Source organism: Rana temporaria, chromosome 12 (genome assembly GCF_905171775.1).
Source record: "Rana temporaria chromosome 12, aRanTem1.1, whole genome shotgun sequence".
Classification (NCBI taxonomy): Eukaryota; Metazoa; Chordata; class Amphibia; order Anura; family Ranidae; genus Rana; species Rana temporaria.
The window spans coordinates 131,038,684-131,059,867 of record NC_053500.1 but is presented as its reverse complement, the minus strand read 5'-3'; the positions used below and the strand labels follow the sequence as shown (position 1 = coordinate 131,059,867).

Here is a 21,184-nt window from a genome sequence, read left to right as displayed (position 1 = left end):
TATACTGCGCCTGCCCACCGACGTTCGGCTACTCGTGACGCGATGGATGCGACCGTCGGAAGACTGTCAATCAAAATAAGAAACGCCCAGTCCCGCAGCCCATACCCGAAAGCGGCGGAGAAGATCGCTCTCTACAACGGTAAGTACAGCTTCGATTTTAAAACAACTAGCCGATTCCCCTAGACTAAATGAGCCTCAATCTAATGTTAAAATTTTTTATTTCCGGGTGAACCTCCACTTTAGGTATGGACGTCGGGCCAGCGTCGTATTTTCCGACGATTACGTTGTTTGCGTAAGTCGTTCGCGAATAGGGCTGAGCGTAATTTACTTTCACGTCGAAAGCATTGGCTTTTTGCGGGTTAATTTGGAGCATGCGCACTGGGATACGTTCACGGACGGCGCATGCGCCGTTCGTAAAAAAACGTCAAATACGTGGGGTCACGCGTAATTTAAATAAAACACGCCCACATCATCCACATTTGAATTAGGCGGGCTTACGCCGGACCACATACGTTACGCCGCCGTAACTTAGGGCGCAAGTTCTTTCTGAATACGGAACTTGCGCCCTAATTTACGGCGGCGTAACGTATCTGAGATACGTTACGCCCGCCGATAGATACACTATTGTATCCGGGCCAAGAACTCCAAATTTTGACTTAGTAAGCTCTATCTATTGCACAGGCCGTGTAACAATGTCCTGTTGGTATCAATGTAGTGTCTCCTTCACCCCCCCCCCCCCCCAAGATTTACAATATGGTTCCCTAGTGATGCAGGTTGGGAATTTAGAGAGGTGGGGGGTGGGTGAGACCCTTCTAAAGGGTAATAAAACCTCCTCCTCCCCTCTGCAGACCTACAATTGTAGCCAACATGAGCAAATCTTGGATCACATCAATGGATGCCAACAGGAGGGGCAGAGCAAGTCATGGATGGAACTGATAGAGAAACAACTTTATTGGGCCAAAACATGAGTTTTAAATGCTGCTAAAAAACACTTTTTTTTACGTTTTTTTTTTTTATTTTAAACATTGAGGATCTGTTGCACTTTGAATACTCTATGCAGCTGTACAATGTTAACGTTTCGGTCAGGTGCGGAGTGCGGTGTACCTGTGAAGGCGTTGGTCATCTGTTCTTTGTTTGGCGCTTTGATATGGAGCCCACTATTATCTGTGGGTAAGAGGACCTCCCAAGAATCAGAGTTCAGCAAAGAAAAAAGAGGTCCCGGTACTTTTGGCGCCAATGACGACGATGACGATTGGTCCAGTGACCAAGCATGGAGCGCAGGGGGTCTCCTACGCTGTCCTCCAACCTGCCGGTGCACGGAAACTCACGTGGATTGCTCTGGGGTTGGATTATTGGCGATCCCTTCTGCCAAGGAGTGCCCACCAGACACCGTCACCATGTGAGTAAAGTTATTTATAAAAAAAAGGAACTTGCCACTTTTTACTGTGAAGGTTATAAAGATATAGGGCCAGATTCACATAGAATTACGCTGGCGTATCCGCAGATACGCCGACGTAAGTCCGAATCTAAGGCCGACGTATGTTTAAGTGTATTCTCAAACTGAGATACACTTAAACATGCCTAAGATACGACGGCCAGGGTGCAATATCTACGCTGACCGCTAGGTGGCGCTTCCATTGCGGTCGGCGTAGAACATGCAAATGACTAGTTACGCCGATTCACGAACGTACGCTTGCCCGTCGTAGTGAATTTACGTTGTTTCCGTAAGAGATACGCGGCGTAAAGATAAACATGCCCCCTAGGTGGCGTACTCAATGTTAAGTATGGCCGTCGTTCCCGCGTCGCAATTTGAAAATTTTACGTCGTTTGCGTAAGTCGTCCGCGAATGGCGCTGGACGCCATTTACGTTAACGTCGAAAACCAATGACGTACTTGCGACGTAATTTCGCGCAATGCACGGCGGGAAATTTCGAGATGGAGCATGCGCAGTACGATCGGCGTGGGAACGTGCCTAATTTAAATGATCCACGCCCCCTACCTGGATCATTTGAATTAGGCGGGCTTGTGACGGTGGACTTTATGCTACGCCGCCGCAAGTTTACAGGCAAGTGCTTTGTGAATCAAGCACTTGCCCGTAAAACTTGCGGCGGTGTAACGTAAAGGAGATACGTTACGCCGCCGCAGTTCTACGAGAATCTGGCCCATTAAGGCCAGGACAAGGGGTGGGCAGGAGGGGAGTGTGTATATGCCACAAAATAAAAAATTAAAGTGGTTGTAAACCCACACAGACCACTTTAACCTACAGGTAAGCCTAGATTAAGGCTTACCTGTAGGTGCAAGAAATATCTCCCAAACCTTTTGCAAAAAATAGCGGCGCAGGCGCACTGAGCGTGCCGCTTCTACCGGCGATCATGCCGTTAGTGGCGGCACCCGCGCGCATGCGCGGGAGTAACGTCATCGCTGCTCCAGCCAGTCACAGCGCCGGAGCACCGATACCTGGAAGCCACTCCGGGTATCATGGCGACTTCGGAGGAGGCGAACAAGGTCCGCTGTGGGGGCTTCAATCTCAGGTAATTACCGTATTTATCGGGGTATAGCGCGCACCCCTAAAGTGGACCCGCATTCCTGTGGAAAAAAGATTTTTGTACTTACGGTTTTGGTGTCTTGCGCGGCGTCCATCGGCGGCCTCGTTGGGTCCGGCATCCGTCTGCGGCTTCGGGTGTCCTCCTCGTCGGGTCCAGGCGTCCTTCTGCGGCGTTCTCCCCGCTTGTTTCCTGCGCCGAGTTTGAATACTGCGCCGGCATATACCGAGCGCAGTACACTTGTGTATAGTCGGGCAGGCTCGGCTACTCTCGCGCTCACGTCCTGTACGTCCAGGACGTGAGCGCGAGAGGAGCCGAGACTGCCCGACTATACACGAGTGTACTGCGCTCGGTATATGCCGCCGCAGTATTCAAACTCGGCGCGGGAAAGCGGGTATTGGCGTATACCGCACACCCACGATTTTGCCCTGATTTTCAGGGCAAAAAAGTGCGCGGTATACGCCGATAAATACGGTAATTCATAATGAGCTAGTATGCTATGCATTATGCCTTTGTCTTGCAGGTTGTCTTTTTTTTTTTTTGGACGAGAGGGTTTATTTCCTCTTTAAAAGATATATATTAAAATTGTATTTTTTTATTTCTTTTTTAGCCTAAGAGCCCATTCACACAGGGGCGACAGCCGCCTGACAAGTCGCGTCCCGCTCTGTTCAATAGAACCGTTCTAATAGGAGCGACGCAAGTCGCTCCGACTTGGAAAAAGGTTCTTGTACGACTTTGGGGGCGACTTGCATTGACTTCTATACAGAAGTCATTTTGCAAGTCGCCTCTGAAGTCGTCTTCAGGTCGCCTTGCTGAGTCACCCCCAAAGTCGTGCCGCCCCAGTGTGCATGGGCTTTAAGGCTCCATGTACACGGGACGTTTTTACAACTGCTCCTAAATGATTAAACTTGACAGATAGTAACCTACGTTTAAAACGTCAGTTTTGCTGCGTTTACAGCCTTTTTCCGCGTTTTCACACATTTGTATTTAGAAGCGTTTCAAACAAAAATGTTTTTTTTTTTTTTTAAATGGCCAAAAACGAAAAACGCCTATAAACGTAACGCTACTAAATGCGGGTTATCGCGCTTAGTCACGTTTGACGTCTGAAACGTGGAAATATTCTGGTTCTGAACCCATTTTTTTGCTTTCAAAGCCCAAAAAACTAGACTGTGTACATGATCACATAGGATAACACTGAATGAGTTCAGGGGCAGTTGAAAAAAGCATCCAACTGGCTCTGAACATCCGTTTAGCAGCGTCCCGTGTACATGGGGCCTAAGTGGAATGTTCTTTTAAAGTACAGTCAGCTATTATAATATGGTCTTGTTGTCCGTAGCATCCTTCTATTCTTCAGTTCAGAGGAAGCACCTTGTTTCTTTAGGCAAGAGCAGACCCCCTTGTGTATATGAATAGGCACCAATCAGGCCCGGACTGGCCATAGGGCAAACCGGGCATATGCGGTGGCCCGCGGGCTGCAGGTCGCATCTCTGTAAAGTAGGGGGGGTCTGTATGGGCTGTATTGTAGAGGGGGGCTGTAATGTGGGGGGGGGTCTGTATTGTAGAGGGGCTCTGTAATGTAGGGGTCTGTGTTGTAGAGGGGCTCTGCACTGTAGGGAGGGGGTCTGCACTGTAGGGAGGGGGTCTGTACTGTAGGGAGGGGTGTGTAACATGCAGGGGGTCCAGAACTGTTAGGGGGTGTCTGTGTAAAAACTGTGGGGGGCTGTGTAATGTAAAGGGGTCCAGATGTGCGGTGCTATGTAATGTAAAGGGGTCCAGGGTGCTGTGTAATGTAAAGGGGTTCAGAGGGGCAATGTGCTGTTTAATGTAAAGGAGTCCAGACTGAGGTGCAGGGTGCTATGTAATGTAAAGGGGTCCAGAGGTGCAGGGTGCTGTGTAATGTAAAGGGGTGCAGGGTGCTGTGTAATGTAAAGGGGTCCAGAGGTGCGGTGCTATGTAATGTAAAGGGGTCCAGAGGTGCAAGGTGCTGTGTAATGTAAAGGGGTCCAGAGGTGCAAGGTGCTGTGTAATGTAAAGGGGTCCAGAGGTGCAGGGTGCTGTGTAATGTAAAGGGTTCCAGAGATGCAGGGTGCTGTGTAATGTAAAGAGGTCAAGAGGTCCAGAGGTGCAGGGTGCTATGTAATGTAAAGGAGCCCAGAGGTGCAGGGTGCTGTGTAATGTTAAGGAGCCAAGAGGTGCAGGGTGCTATGTAATGTAAAGGGGTCCAGTGGTGCAGGGTGCTGTGTAATGTAAAGGAGCCCAGAGGTGCAGGGTGCTGTGTAATGTAAAGGAGCCCAGAGGTGCAGGGTGCTGTGTAATGTAAAGGGGTCCAGAGGTGCAGGGTGCTGTGTAATGTAAAGGGGTCCAGAGGTGCATGGTGCTGTGTAATGTAAAGGAGCCCAGAGGTGCGGTACTATGTAATGTAAAGGGGTGCAGGGTGCTATGTAATGTAAAGGGGTCCAGAGGTGCAGGGTGCTGTGTAATGTAAAGAGGTCCAGAGGTACGAGGTGCTGGAACCCCACATCCCATCATTAACCGCTGCCGCGAAGCGCCGCCGACATGCCCCCTCCCCCCCCCACGGGCTTCTCAGTTTAAAATGCCCGGGCCTATTTTTTGTCCCAGCCCGGGCCTGGCACCAATATTCATCTACCTGTGAATGAATGTCGGGTGATAACATTCCTTAGCGGTGACAAGCTGTGGTGTTTCCCCAGACTGATAGGTATAATACGGGGACAGCAGGGAGGTGTAGGAATTCCTGAAGCATATCACTGTGTATATAATAGATGCCACCACTCCCTGCACACAATACATATCTCCGTCCACACACCCACAGAATACATGTCCTATGCTCTATCCCGCTGTTTTCCTGGTATCCTTGGCAATGGCGGCGGCGGCTGGGCACACACAGCTGTGGGTCTCCGGGCAGCACTTGAGATACACCAAGAATGTGCCGGCTTTATTGTACTTTTTTGTCCTCAGGACAATGCTGTAGACAAAATGTTCGGAACTGTGGCCAGTTTTCCTTTGACCTGTCTACCCATTTTGAAGTGTCCACCCCCCCCCTCCCCCGGCCCTTGGGATGGGGGGGAGTCAGGGAAACATGGATCCTTAAAGTGGATCTAAAACCCAAACTTTTGTTTAGCATTTTAGATAAAGGAGCCAAGACTTAGCAATAAAACTTTGAGTTTCTGTCTGTGTCCATAAAGGAAATATTTACTGTTCCTATTTGCACTTTTATTGTCACCAAATTAAAAATGTTACTGTTGTTGACAAAGTACCCAGCCCTGCATTGTGTGTGATGATGGCGAGAGGGGCGCTTACAGGGCACAGCGTCCGGGAGAAGAGGTCAGCCTGCCAGAGGGAGGGGTAAGGTGACACCCTCCTCTTTCTCTGGCCCATAGGCATTTAACCCGGGAATTTTCTTCCTTTTTAGTACCTAAGAGGAACCCCTAAAATAATTTTCAAGTCTCTGGTAACCCCTAATAACATCAATTCATCTGGGGTCAGTGGGAAACATGCCCCTTACATTGGTGATCAGTGGGAAGAATGTCCCTTACATTGGTGATCAGTGGGAAGAATGTTCCTTACATTGGTGATCAGTGGGAAGAATGTCCCTTACATTGGTGATCAGTGGGAAGAATGTTCCTTACATTGGTGATCAGTGAGAAGAATGTCCCTTACATTGGTGATCAGTGGGAAGAATGTCCCTTACATTGGTGATCAGTGGGAAGAATGTTCCTTACATTGGTGATCAGTGAGAAGAATGTCCCTTACATTGGTGATCAGTGGGAAGAATGTCCCTTACATTGGTGATCAGTGGGAAGAATGTCCCTTACATTGGTGATCAGTGGGAAGAATGCTCCTTACATTGGTGATCAGTGGGAAGAATGTCCCTTACATTGGTGATCAGTGGGAAGAATGTCCCTTACATTGGTGATCAGTGGGAAGAATGTCCCTTACATTGGTGATCAGTGAGAAGAATGTCCCTTACATTGGTGATCAGTGGGAAGAATGTTCCTTACATTGGTGATCAGTGGGAAGAATGTTCCTTACATTGGTGATCAGTGGGACGAATGCTCCTTACATTGGTGATCAGTGGGAAGAATGTCCCTTACATTGGTGATCAGTGGGAAGAATGTCCCTTACATTGGTGATCAGTGAGAAGAATGCCCCTTACATTGGTGATCAGTGAGAAGAATGTTCCTTACATTGGTGATCAGTGGGAAGAATGTCCCTTACATTGGTGATCAGTGAGAAGAATGTTCCTTACATTGGTGATCAGTGGGAAGAATGCTCCTTACATTGGTGATCAGTGAGAAGAATGTTCCTTACATTGGTGATCAGTGGGAAGAATGTCCCTTACATTGGTGATCAGTGGGAAGAATGCCCCTTACATTGGTGATCAGTGGGAAGAATGCCCCTTACATTGGTGATCAGTGGGAAGAATGTCCCTTACATTGGTGATCAGTGGGAAGAATGTCCCTTACATTGGTGATCAGTGGGAAGAATGCCCCTTACATTGGTGATCAGTGGGAAGAATGCTCCTTACATTGGTGATCAGTGGGAAGAATGTCCCTTACATTGGTGATCAGTGGGAAGAATGTCCCTTACATTGGTGATCAGTGGGAAGAATGCTCCTTACATTGGTGATCAGTGAGAAGAATGTTCCTTACATTGGTGATCAGTGGGAAGAATGTCCCTAACATTGGTGATCAGTGAGAAGAATGTTCCTTACATTGGTGATCAGTGGGAAGAATGTCCCTTACATTGGTGATCAGTGGGAAGAATGCTCCTTACATTGGTGATCAGTGGGAAGAATGCCCCTTACATTGGTGATCAGTGGGAAGAATGTCCCTTACAATGGTGATCAGTGGGAAGAATGTCCCTTACATTGGTGATCAGTGGGAAGAATGCTCCTTACATTGGTGATCAGTGGGAAGAATGTTCCTTACATTGGTGATCAGTGAGAAGAATGTCCCTTACATTGGTGATTAGTAAGAAGAATGTTCCTTACATTGGTGATCAGTGGGAAGAATGTTCCTTACATTGGTGATCAGTGAGAAGAATGTTCCTTACATTGGTGATCAGTGGGAAGAATGTTCCTTACATTGGTGATCAGTGGGAAGAATGCTCCTTACATTGGTGATCAGTGGGAAGAATGTCCCTTACATTGGTGATCAGTGGGAAGAATGCCCCTTACATTGGTGATCAGTGGGAAGAATGTTCCTTACATTGGTGATCAGTGAGAAGAATGTTCCTTACATTGGTGATCAGTGAGAAGAATGTTCCTTACATTGGTGATCAGTGGGAAGAATGTTCCTTACATTGGTGATCAGTGAGAAGAATGTTCCTTACATTGGTGATCAGTGAGAAGAATGTTCCTTACCAGGGTGGATAAAAATCGATGATTTTGTTCAAAAAAGATAAAAAAAAATGTAACAGGACGAGCCGGAAAGATTCACCCAAACCTCCCAGGATGTCAGGAGTTGAACTAGGAATTATGAATGGGAGATCTCACCGCTGGAACGTCCAAGAACTAAAACATCATCATTGGGTGGACTGACCCTTTAATGATTAATGTATGTTGGCCGCCTACATATAGGCTTTGTGCATCCCCCTTAGCAGTAAACAATGCAGCAACCAGAGGAAAGCCCATACATTTAGGTTAATACAATCCATTAACTAAGGATGAAACTGTCTTGTATACCAGGAATTCAAAGAACCCCTTTTGTGTTCTGGTAGGAATGTGAGCCGTCATCGCATCCTTCAGACCACCTGCTGACCAGGCCTTTTCTTCACAAGTTTAAATTAGTATTTTTTGCTAGAAAATTACTTAGAACCCCCAAACATTACATATATATATATATTAGCAGAGACCCTAGAGAATAAAATTATGTTTCTGCGCACGAAGAGATAGGGTGCTTTACTCTTTTTTTTTTATTATTATTATTTATTTTCCTTTTTTTTCTTTACACTATCCCTTTATTTATACATTTTTTTGATAACTTGTATTCCTATTAACAGGAATGTAAACACCCCTTGTAATAGAAAAAAAGGATGACAGGTCAACTTTTTATTTTCAATTTTTTTTTTTTTCTGTAAAAAAAAAAACTCCACTTTTATTTAAATTTCTAAGCACAAATAAGGAACGTTTCTTCTGTCTTGTATCCTCCAGGGACCTTTCAGGAAACCGGCTTACCGCGTTCCGTGCGACAATCCTGAGTGAGCTCCGGAGCCTCCGAGAACTGTGAGTAGAAAGCTATGGAGAGAAAAGAACTGAAAGGGTTTAATATCTGAAGTTTAACCACTTTTCTATTTTTCAAACTTGTGGTTTACAAGTTAAAATCATTTTTTTTTTTTGCTAGGAAATTACTTAGAACCCCCAAAATATTTTTTTTTCAGACACCCTAGAGCAGGGATCCTCAAACTACGGCCCTCCAGCTGTTGCAGAACTACACATCCCATGAGGCATTGTAACACACTGACATTCACAGACATGACTAGGCACAGGCCCGTCGGAACAGGACAGGCAAAGCAAGCAACTGCTTGGGGCCCCGAGCTGGCCAGGGGCCCCCAGCAGCCGCTTGCTATAAGTGCTGCAGCCTGTAGCGTGGCCCGGGAGTATCCCGGAATCAGATATGGACTGCCTGCCAGCCTGCGGCTGTCATAAAAGAATTCTTAGCTCACTGGTTGCTAGGGCCGCCCGGCTTGGCGTGTAGCAACCAGTGATGTCACATTTTGCCTGCACAGCGCTGCGCTCTATCTGAGACTTATCATTGTTTAACCACTTAAGGAACCCCTACCGACGATATACGTCGGCTGAATGGCACGGCTGGGCACATCCACGTACAGGTACGTGGCTATTTAATCCCAGCCGTGGGGTCGCGGGCGCGTGCACGCAACCCGGTCTGAAGCTCCGTGGCCGCGGGACTCGCGGACCCGATCGCCGCTGGAGTCCCGCGATCGGTCCCCGGAGCTGAAGAACGGGGAGAGCTGTGTGTAAACACGGCTTCCCCGTTCTTCACTGTGGCGCTGTCATCGATCGTGCGTTCCCTTTTATAGGGAAATAGGGAATCACAACCGATGACGTCACACCTACAGCCACACCCCCCTACAGTTGTAAACACACATGAGGTCACACATAACCCCTTCAGCGCCCCCTTGTGGTTAACTCCCAAACTGCAACTGTCATTTTCACAATAAACAATGCATTTTTTGCTGTGAAAATTACAATGGTCCCAAAAATGTGTCAAAATTGTCCGAAGTGTCCGCCATAATGTCGCAGTCACGAAAAAAATCGCTGATCGCCGCCATTAGTAGTAAAAAAAATAAATTTATAAAAATGCAATAAAACTATACCCTTGTTTGTAAACGCTATAAATTTTGCGCAAACCAAATCGATAAACGCTTATTGAGATTTTTTTTTACCAAAAATATGTAGAAGAATACGTATCGGCCTAAACTGAGGAAAAAAAATAATGTTTTATATATTTTGGGGGATATTTATTATAGAAAAAAGTAAAAAATATTGCATTTTTTTCAAAATTGTCGCTTAATTTTGTTTATAGCGCAAAAAAAAAAAAAAATGCAGAGGTGATCAAATACCACCAAAAGAAAGCTCTATTTGTGGGGAAAAAAGGACGCCAATTTTGTTTGGGAGCCACGTCGCACGACCGCGCAATTGTCAGTTAAAGCGACGCAGTGCCGAATCGCAAAAACTGTCCGGTGCCTTTAGCTGCCTAAAGGTCCGGGTCTTAAGTGGTTAAATAAAATAATTTTATATTATCCTCCTGGATCACCATATTCATATTTGCACCTCAAAAATCCTCTTGCATCCATGTAAATTGCTACCTTCTGCTGGAGAGCTGAAAAACAACACACTTGCTGGCAGGTTCATCAAATAAAAAAGAAAGCCTAAAAAGAGAAAACGAATGCAGCCATCACAACTGGTAAGCTGCAATGTAATACATGTTTGCTTTTGGGTTTAATATTGATTTAAATCCGCTAATACTTCCATCATGAGTAGATGCCATTTAGCGAATTAATTTTCATGCAATCTGGCACCCCCCCCCCCCCCAGAGATGTGGGAGTTGGTCCAAGCCCGAAGTATGACTGAAAGCAGAAGGGATCTCCCTCCTTCTCCATAACAAAAATGGTGGGTCAGGATGACCTTGTGATTTCTGCAGAACAGATGAGGATCAGAACAATTCCCGTTTTTTTTTTTAGTATGTAAAAACTCCCTCAAGCACAACTAATTTAACCTTTTGCCATCTACATAAAGCATATGTGTGGCAGCAAAGAGGACGGGCTTTAACGACCACACATATGTGACCACGGGAAGCAGTGTGCTCCCAGCACAGTGATCGAGTGCCAGTGGCTGCTGCTGCGCAATCTTCTAGGGTGCCCACATGTCCCGGATTGCCCGGGACTGTCCCGTAATTGGCATGTCTGTCCTGGGTCCCGGGCACCTTCATTCCGGGACAATACAATGTCCTGGAATGAAATAGAGGACACAGCCGCCCCCCTACTAACTAATAACTACATTTCCGGAACTGGTTGCTAGGACCGGCTCTGCCTGGCGTCTTGCAACCAGTGACAATTTACTCCCAAACAGTGAGACCGGGAGCGAGGCCTGCGCCTAGTGCAGCGCTGCTGTCCCCACGCACCTCGGCACCTCCTCCTTCTCCGGCACCCAGCAGGGACTGGTGTGATCTTCACTCTCCAGATAGTGATGCCACTCTTTTCCTTCTACGCACGTGGCTCATGCAGAGGGAGTGACAGCAGCACTGCATCTGGTGGCAGGCTATGGGTGGCAAGCGGCACTGCATCTGGTGGCAAGTGGCACATTCACCTGACAAATAACCCGTCGCCAAATTCCCCATCAACCCTGAGACTACATTTACCCCCCCCCCCCCCCCCCATCTTTTTCTGGGGGTGTGTCCCTGAATGGCAGTTGGAAATGTGGTCACTCTAGGGCAGACCGCTGCCCCCCCCAGCCAGCCAACCACATAGCCCCCACCCCCCCAGTGCTCAATCAATTGACCGCTGCTTCCCCCGTCGCTCAATCGATCGCCCATCGCACGCCAGGCCCCCCACCGCTTCCCTCTTCCCCTGCGTCTCTTCCCAAGTCCCGGCGGTCGCTTCTCTTCCCAGCCAATAAGGAGTTAGGACTCGCGGCTAATCGGGTCTTAGGACTCGCGGCCAAACTGGTCTCAGCACCCGCTTCCCTATTGACCGGGAGGAGAAATAAGAAGACATAAGCAAATATTAATTTGCTAATGTCACACAACTGGATGGGCTCGGGACGCCCCGAGCCCACCCATTTTTAAGCCAATTAGGGCCTTCGGCTCTAATCATGTGCTTCTATAAATAAAATAAAAAAACAATTGGAATCCATGCGTCCGGCGCCCTGTAGATTAGTGGCCGGGCGCATTAATTAGGGGAGTGGCGCCCCTGTGCCCCCAATGGAAGGGCCGCCACTGCCAACTCTTGTTCCTTACTAATAATAGGGAACCAGGGGGACTGGCTCCCGACCATGTGAGCCAATCCCAGTGGTCAGGTAGGTGTAGTTGGGCAGTAAAGTGGTGTGGTGGATAGCACTTTCACCTAGCAGTAAAAGGGTCACAGGTTCGAATCCCTCGACCACGACACCATCTGCCTGGAGTTTGCATGCTCTCCCTGTGCCTGCGTGGGATTCCTCCGGGTACTCTGGTTTCCTCCTACACTTCAAAGACATGCTGGTAGGTCAATTGGCTTCTGCCTAAATTGGCCAACCGCGTCAGGACCCTTCGGGGTAAGACCGCGCTATATCAAGATAACTCTCAACTCATGTGATCTGCCAATTCTACCCATACCCTCGGGCAGGGTTTGACAAATTTGCTTGGAATCTAGGAGCCAGCTAAAAAAGTTAGGAGGCAGAAAACGCCCCGTCCCGACGAGCAGAAGCGAACACATATGTGAGCAGCGCCCGCATATGTAAACGGTGTTTAAACCACACATGTGAGGTATTGCCGCGATTGGTAGAGCGAGAGCAATAATTCTAGCCCTAGACCTCCTCTGTAACTCAAAACATGCAACCTGTAGATTTTTTTTAAACGTCGCCTATGAAGATTTTAAAGGGTAAAAGTTTGTCGGCATTCCACGAGCGGACGCAATTTTGAAGCGTGACATGTTGGGTATGAATTTACTCGGCGTAACATTATCTTTCATAATATAAAAAAAAATGGGGATAACTTAACTGTTGTCTTATTTTTTAAATTAAAAAAAGTGTAATTTTTTCCCAAAAAAGTGCGTTTGTAAGACCGCTGCGCAAATACGGCATGACAGAAAGTATTGCAACGATCGCCATTTTATTCTCTAGGGTGTTAGGATAAAAAATATATATAATGTTTGGGGGTTCTAATTAGAGGGAAGAAGATGGCAGTGAAAATAGTGAAAAATTACATTAGAATTGCTGTTTAACTTGTAATGCTTAACTTGTAATACCAACGGCCACAACCAGATGGCGCCAGCTTACACATCTGGTGGTAATAACTTGTAATACCAATGGCTCACCACCAGATGGCGCCAGCTCACAAAAAAAATGCCCTGCCCTCGGGCATACAGACCACTGCTTTTTCAACAATAAACATAAATTTAGTACAAACTGGCATTTAAAAAAAAAAAAGACCAGCCGGATCGAAATTTGATGCAGTTGAAGTTACATGCAAATCTCAATTTTTTTCTATAAAATCTAACCACCTCTGGAGGAATCCTGGGTGAGAATCCCTGATCTAGACTCCTCAAAGAAGGATTGTATTAATCATCTGATTTTTCTTCATTTAGCAATGTAAGTCACAATCAAGTTTCCATTATTGAAGAAGCAGGGAAGGCCTCACTACCCCAGCTGCAAACATTGTAAGTATCATGATTCATTATATCTACTAATAATAGAGGTCAGTGAGGAACCCAGAGCTGTCCAATCACAACTTCTGGTATCACTTCCTACACACTGCTTGTTTGTGGTCCAATCAGAAAGTAGATGATGAAGGATGTTCCAGTAAGAGACAGTGGGGTAGATTCAGCAAGCAATTACGCCTGCGTATCCATAGATACGCAGCGTAATTGCTAAGTAGCGCCGGCGTATCGACTTTCTGTATTCAGAAAGCTCGATACGCCGACTGTAGCCTTAAGAGACGACTGGCATAAGTCTCGTGTTTTACGCCGTTTGCGTTCGCCGTAAGGCTGCTCCTGCTATTAGGAGGCGCAGCCAATGGTAAGTATAGACGTCGTTCCCACGTCGCGATTTTCGAAATTTACGTTGTTTGCGTAAGTGGATCGTGAATGCCGCTGGACGCCATTTACGTTCACGTCGAAGCAAATGACGTCCTTGCGACGGCATTTACCGCAATGCACGTCGGGAAATTTTCCCGACGGAGCATGCGCAGTACGTTCGGCGCGGGAACGCGCCTAATTTAAATGATCCACGCCCCCTACGGGATCATTTAAATTACGGAGCAAATGCTTCGTGAATGAAGCGTAGCTCCAGTAATTTACGGAGGCATAGCGTAAAAACGGTACGCTGCGCCGCCGTAGCAGTGCGCGCCCCTACCTGAATCTACCCCAGTGTTGCTTTTGTCCAGGCTGTACTGTCTGACAGAGGTGATATAAGGAGCTCCTTGGGGGTGGAGATCACACTAAAGCCCTGTACACACGATCGGATATCTGATGGAATCTAATCTGATGGATTTTTTCATCGGATATCCGATGAAGCTGACTTTCATTAGTCAAAAATCCGACTGTGCAAAAACGCGTTGACGTAAAACACTACGACGTGCTGAGAAAAATGAAGTTCAATGCTTCCGAGCATGCGTCGACTTGATTCTGAGCATGCGTGGATTTTTGACCGATGGACTTGCACACAGACGATCGTTTTTTTTTCTATCGTTTTTTTATCCATAGGAAAAGTTTAAAACATGTTCTATTTTTTTTCACCGATGGAAAACAAACCGATGGGGCCCACACACGTTCGGTTTGTCCGATGAAAACGATCATGTGTACAGGGCTTTACTCAATCAGTCATTGTTTGTAAGTGAAGATGTGGGAGGGTAAAAAGAATTCCCTTCCAAAGACTTGTGCCTAACTTGAAAGGGGGTGGTGGTGGGCCCAATTAGGGCCTGGGCTGCTACCTCAGGGCCGATTTCCCATGTGACCTTGGAAAGTGGATGGAAAGGAGCTACACCCCAGATATCCCCCCAGCACTCTGACCCCTCTACACCCCACATATCCCCCCAGCACTCTGACCCCTCTACACCCCAGATATCCCCCCAGCACTCTGACCCTTCTACACCCCAGATATCCCCCCAGCACTCTGACCCCTCTACACCCCAGATATCCCCCCAGAACTCTGACCCCTCTACACCCCAGATATCCCCCCAGCACTCTGACCCCTCTACACCCCAGATATCCCCCCAACACTCTGACCCCGCTACACCCCAGATATCCCCCCAACACTCTGACCCCGCTACACCCCAGATATCCCCCCAACACTCTGACCCCGCTACACCCCAGATATCCCCCCAACACTCTGACCCCGCTACACCCCAGATATCCCCCCAGCACTCTGACCCTTCTACACCCCAGATATCCCCTCAGCACTCTGACCCCTCTACACCCCAGATATCCCCCCAACACTCTGACCCCTCTACACCCCAGATATCCCCCCAGCACTCTGACCCTTCTACACCCCAGATATCCCCCCAGCACTCTGACCCCTCTACACCCCACATATCCCCCCAGCACTCTGACCCCGCTACACCCCAGATATCCCCCCAGAACTCTGACCCCTCTACACCCCAGATATCCCCCCAGCACTCTGACCCTTCTACACCCCAGATATCCCCTCAGCACTCTGACCCCTCTACACCCCAGATATCCCCCCAACACTCTGACCCCGCTACACCCCAGATATCCCCCCAACACTCTGACCCCGCTACACCCCAGATATCCCCCCAACACTCTGACCCCGCTACACCCCAGATATCCCCCCAACACTCTGACCCCGCTACACCCCAAATATCCCCCCAGCACTCTGACCCTTCTACACCCCAGATATCCCCTCAGCACTCTGACCCCTCTACACCCCAGATATCCCCCCAACACTCTGACCCCGCTACACCCCAGATATCCCCCCAACACTCTGACCCCGCTACACCCCAGATATCCCCCCAACACTCTGACCCCGCTACACCCCAGATATCCCCCCAACACTCTGACCCCGCTACACCCCAGATATCCCCCCAGCACTCTGACCCTTCTACACCCCAGATATCCCCTCAGCACTCTGACCCCTCTACACCCCAGATATCCCCCCAACACTCTGACCCCGCTACACCCCAGATATCCCCCCAACACTCTGACCCCGCTACACCCCAGATATCCCCCCAGCACTCTGACCCCTCTACACCCCAGATATCCCCCCAGCACTCTGACCCCTTTACACCCCAGATATCTCCCCAACACTCTGACCCCTCTACACCCCAGATATCCCCAACACTCTGACACCTCTACACCCTAGATATCCCCCCAGTACTCTGACCCCTCTACATCCCAGATATCCCCCCCAGCACTCTGACCCTGCTACACCCCAGATATCCCCCCAGTACTCTGACCCCTCTACACCCGAGATATCCCCCCAGTACTCTGACCCCTCTACACCCCAGATATCCCCCCAGCACTCTGACCCCTCTACACCCCAGATATCCCCAACACTCTGACCCCGCTACACCCCAGATATCCCCCCAGTACTCTGACCCCTCTACACCCCAGATATCCCCCCAGTACTCTGACCCCTCTACACCCGAGATATCCCCCCAGCACTCTGACCTCTCTACACCCCAGATATCTCCCCAACACTCTGACCCCTCTACACTCCAGATATCCCCCTCAGCACTCTGAACCCGGGCAGCGTGGACTCAAGGACCTGCTGCTTTGGGGAAAGTGCAGGGGCCCCCCATGCAGCTGGGGCCCCCGGGCAGTGCTCAGGTGTGCCCTCTCATTAAGACAGCCCTGCCTGTGGCACAAGGATCAGATGGATTGGTATTTGAATGCCGGCTGTAACTGAAGAAAGGCAGCATTCACAGCTGGCACTTGGATACCAAATCTGATCAGGATCCTTTTCCAATACCATGCAGCAACAGCCCTGAAGAAGGAGGAGCCTCTGTTCCCCCGAAACACGTTGGCTTGATTTTATTTGTTGCTACCCTAAATAAAATGACTTTTCAAACTCACATTTACTGGATACCGGGCGCTCCTTTCCATCCACTTTTCATAGGTGATATTAGACTTCCTAATAGAATTATAATTATTTTGGTGGGTAAACTGTCAAGAAACAGGAAGTGGGATGTAGAAGGTATTTACTGTCAAGAAACAGGAAGTGGGCCGTATAAGGTATTTACTGTCAAGAAACAGGAAGTGGGATGTAGACGGTATTTACTGGCAGAAAAAAAATGTTTTACTGTCCAAAAGGTAAAACAACAACAAGGACAGAAGATTTAATAGATGGAAAAATGGCTGAAGTTCCGCTTGTCCATACTTTTGACAATCCGATCATTTTGTTGTTTATTTCTAAAATGATCCTTTTTCTCACCGTTACATTATTACAGAGATCTTTCTGGCAACCGCTTACCATGCGGATGTCCACTACGTGGTTTAATTTCACATATGGCAAAAGGAGGAAGACTGATCCTGGACCAGGAGGTGGAAATCTGTCTTCGTGACTCCAGTTTGCTACCGACGCCTTGTGGTAACATAATACAATGATTTAGTTAGTTTTACTTTTTTTCGAACATGTAAAAAAAAAAAAAGTATTATATCATAATATACAAATACATAACAGTAATTCAAAACGTAAAAAATATTTTGTACCGAAAAAATGTACTTAAAGTGGTTGTAAACCTCAAAAAAGAAATATGAACAAAACACATCCCTCTAGTCTATAGTGTGTACTTGTCTCAATCCAGAGCACCATGTGTCAACTCTAACCACTGCCCCATTCCTCTACTATCAGTATGGCCTAGATTCAGGTACGGCCGATCTACGTTGCGTGGGCGTAGCGTACCGTATTTACGCTACGCCGCCGCAACTTAGAGAGGCAAGTGCTGTATTCACAAAGCACTTGCCTCCTAAGTTATGGAGACGTAGCGTAAATGGGCCGGCGTTAGCGCGCGTAATTCAAAGTAGGCTGTAGGGGGCGTGTTGTATTTAAATGAGGCTTGACCCCATGTAGATGCATGGCCGAACGAACGGCGCATGCGCGCGCATGCTCAGTATCACGTCGTATTTACGCCCAAAGATACGTCGGCTCAATGCCTGTGACGTGAACGTAATTTACGCACAGCCCTATTCGCGTACGACTTACGCAAACGACGTAAAAAGATACGCTTGTTCTGACGTCCATACTTTGCATGGGATGCGCCACCTAGAGACCAGCTTTATCTTTACGCCGGCGTATCTCTAACGTAAACGGCGTAACTAATTGCGACGGGCGCACATACGTTCGTGAACCGGCGTATCTAGTCATTTACATATTCTACGCCGAACTCAACGGAAGCGCCACCTAGCGGCCAGCGTAAATATGCACCCTAAGATACGACGGCGTAGGAGACTTACGCCGCTCGTATCTTAGCCTAATTTAAGCGTATCTGGTTTCCAGAATACGCTTAAATTTACGACGGCGTAGATTCAGAGTTACGACGGCGTATCTACTGACGTAAATCTCTGAGAATCTTGGCTATATGTGTGACTTCTGATGAGTTTTCCTGACACCAAGAAAAATTGGTGACGGGGGAGGGATCTCCATCTGATTGACATCCTCAGCTGTGCTCCTGTGTGCTGTGTGAAGAGGGGGTGTGTCCACTCCCTCCAATCAGCTCTCAGAGCTTTTCTCACTGAAGTAACTTCGGCTCCCCGCCCCCTGCTTTTCAGATCTGAGCGATCCTGTGTAATTTCTGCACTTTGAATGGATTTAGGGCAAAGACGACTGCCAGGGGAGGGCTGGCAACCTTAGGCCTGAGGGGCAAGTCCAGTCAAGTGGCCCATTGAACCACCAAATCAGCTCACCATCCATGGCCCACCTGGTTTTTCAATGCAGCCTCACCAGTGCCCATCAGTGCAGCTGGGGCAGATTACATGGGGTGTGTGGGGGGGGGGGGGGAGATCAGGTGTCAGGGTATCTCATCTCAGTGATCTCAGCTCAGCAGGTCCTTGCACCCTCCTGGGGGGGGTAATGCTCCTGGTGTCAAGTTGCAGCCAGCGCCCAGCCCTGCAGCCCTGCGTTCCGACTCCCTGGCACACCCTGCCTCTGCCTGCTTCCAAGAATCCGGTCCCAGGGAGTTGTAGTTTCCTCTGCGCTGCTCTGTTTTCCACCCACCAGGAGCTTTAGCGAGGACTACAACTCCCGGAATGCAACAGCTAGTGGTCGGCCGCTGTGGCCATGCCCCTGGCCCGACTTCCTAGACCAGAATAAAAAAAGAAAATGGTAGAGGGCAGCGGCTGCTGGCCATTTTGAACATAAGTTAGGGCGGCCTGGGAGGCAATTGTCCCCCTGCCCCCCAGCCCAGCCCTCCCCTGACGACTGCAGATAAACAGATACAACCGATGTAGGAGGATTTTTTTCATCTCTGTGTATGACCTGAGGCCAGTCACTTCTCTGGGTATATGTGAGGGTATACAGTCACATGGAATAGACTTCCAGGTAGAGAGTCTGTCACTAGTAATTGGATTCAAACAAGCTTGGGACAAACATAGATCAATACTTTTTTAACGGTTGTTATAGCATGTAAAAAAATTACAATGCGATCCATTTTCAAGGAATAATTTGCTCTTTTCCTTTGTAGCGGCACACTATATCTCATGTGTATGGGGCCCTCCACGCCATGTGCTGCATTACTCTCTCATCACCCCGGGTCCTTTCTCCAATAACAGCTGCCTCGTTCTCTGTTTCCACCATGGCTATTCTTATTATGGAATGGACAGTGTGCAGCGTTGCCTTTGTGGCTCAGTCACACCCGATGATGATGATGATGACCCCTGTTCGGGGGTGTGCTCAAGAGATGGGAATATCCACATGTGCAATAAGAGTATCATTCAGGATCTCCATGCTGTGCAGGTAAATGTTTAATCTAACGATAAAAATGAATTATACATAAACACTGATAAGAACTCAGCAGTCCATGTGCTTGCTTCCAGGGTGAAAGGGGAAATGGAAAGACTGAAAAGGATGATGCAAGGCCTGATGGGATTGAAAGTACAGAGGCTTGCATGTACCAAATCTAATAAACTATTCTAAATGACTGCAATGAAATAGAAATAGCACAGTTATACAAAATGGCCATTAGATGACAGCATAGATTTAATCTAATTAAACCAAAAGTCAATGGCCCGGATTCACAGACACATTTATGCCGCGGTAGCGCAAATAATATATGCCATGCTGACGCAGCGCAGAGAGGCAAGCACGAAATTCACAAAGCCAGTGCTCCCAAAACTGCGCTGGGTTTCTAAGGCGTAAGCCTGCGTAGGTGGAAGTGGGCGTGAGCCATGCAAATGAGGCGTGACCCCATGCAAATGATGGGCCGAGCGCCAGACAGATACGTATAACGAACGGCGCATGTGCCGGGACGTGGACGCATCCCTGTACGCATGCTCACAACCACGTCGGAACAACTGCCTAAGATACGCCGGATCACTGCCTACGGCGTGAACGTAACCTACGCCCAGTCACACACGTCCAACGTAAATTCGGCCGGTTTGGGTTCCCTGGTACAGCCCTTTGCATGGATGCTGCTGAGTTACACCTCCTTTATGGGGCATAACTTTACGCCGGACGTAAAGGAATGGTGCTCAGAGGTGGGTTGTGGGTGGAACCAACGAATTGTGCTCAGAGGTGGTGTCATAGAAAAATTAATAACGCACGTACATAATTAATAATCAGCGATTCATAAAAATATTAATATTGCACGTAACTAATTAAGGTAAGCTATGAAAACCTTTTTGTCTATATAAACATTAAAAACAAAGAATAGGGCTGCGAAAAAGAGAAAAATATTACATTTATTGATACAGAGAAGAAACTGGTATTACTTCAATATTTATAAACATAACATAACCTATAACACCTTTAAAACCAAGATGATATCCAAGGCACACATTTATACAAACAGTAAGACGGCTACAATGGATACATCAGTAAAAAAAATGACAAGTTATAGGAAAGGAAAAGTTACAGAGATTAAATTTAGGAAGAAAGAGATAGAGAGAGAGAGAGTGAGAGAGAGAGAGAGAGAGAGAGAAAAGGGGGAGAGAGAGAGATAAGGGGGAGAGAGGGGAGGACAGAGGATAGAGAGACTACAACACCATGTCTAGGCAGCTCCTCATAGAGTACTTCACCAAGTTTCCCAAGTCAGATCATGATCCAGTCTGCCTCTACTCAACCTAGGACTTGTCTCTATATACCCTTCCGATGTAACTTTTCCCGCTCTAAGAATGCCCCTCAAATGTACCCTTTTCCCGCTCTAAGAATGCCTCTCAAATGTACCTTTTTCCCGCTCTAAGAATGCCTCTCAAATGTACCTTTTCCCGCTCTAAGCTTATCAGATCTCCATCCC

At 47.8% G+C, this 21,184-nt stretch overlaps 1 protein-coding gene across 1 annotated transcript in view; it reads left to right on the top strand.

Annotated features, from left to right (window-relative positions):
* The first annotated feature begins 868 nt into the window (after nucleotides 1-868).
* Nucleotides 869-21,184, top strand: part of LOC120918375 (polycystin-1-like) — a 104,939-nt gene continuing 84,623 nt past the window's right edge. Inside the window, exons 1-5 of the mRNA XM_040329920.1 lie at nucleotides 869-1,399; nucleotides 8,716-8,787; nucleotides 13,365-13,436; nucleotides 17,183-17,322; nucleotides 19,415-19,686. Coding sequence (XP_040185854.1) covers nucleotides 1,068-1,399; nucleotides 8,716-8,787; nucleotides 13,365-13,436; nucleotides 17,183-17,322; nucleotides 19,415-19,686 — 888 coding nt within the window. The 5' untranslated portion in view covers nucleotides 869-1,067. The remainder of the gene's footprint in view (nucleotides 1,400-8,715; nucleotides 8,788-13,364; nucleotides 13,437-17,182; nucleotides 17,323-19,414; nucleotides 19,687-21,184) is intronic.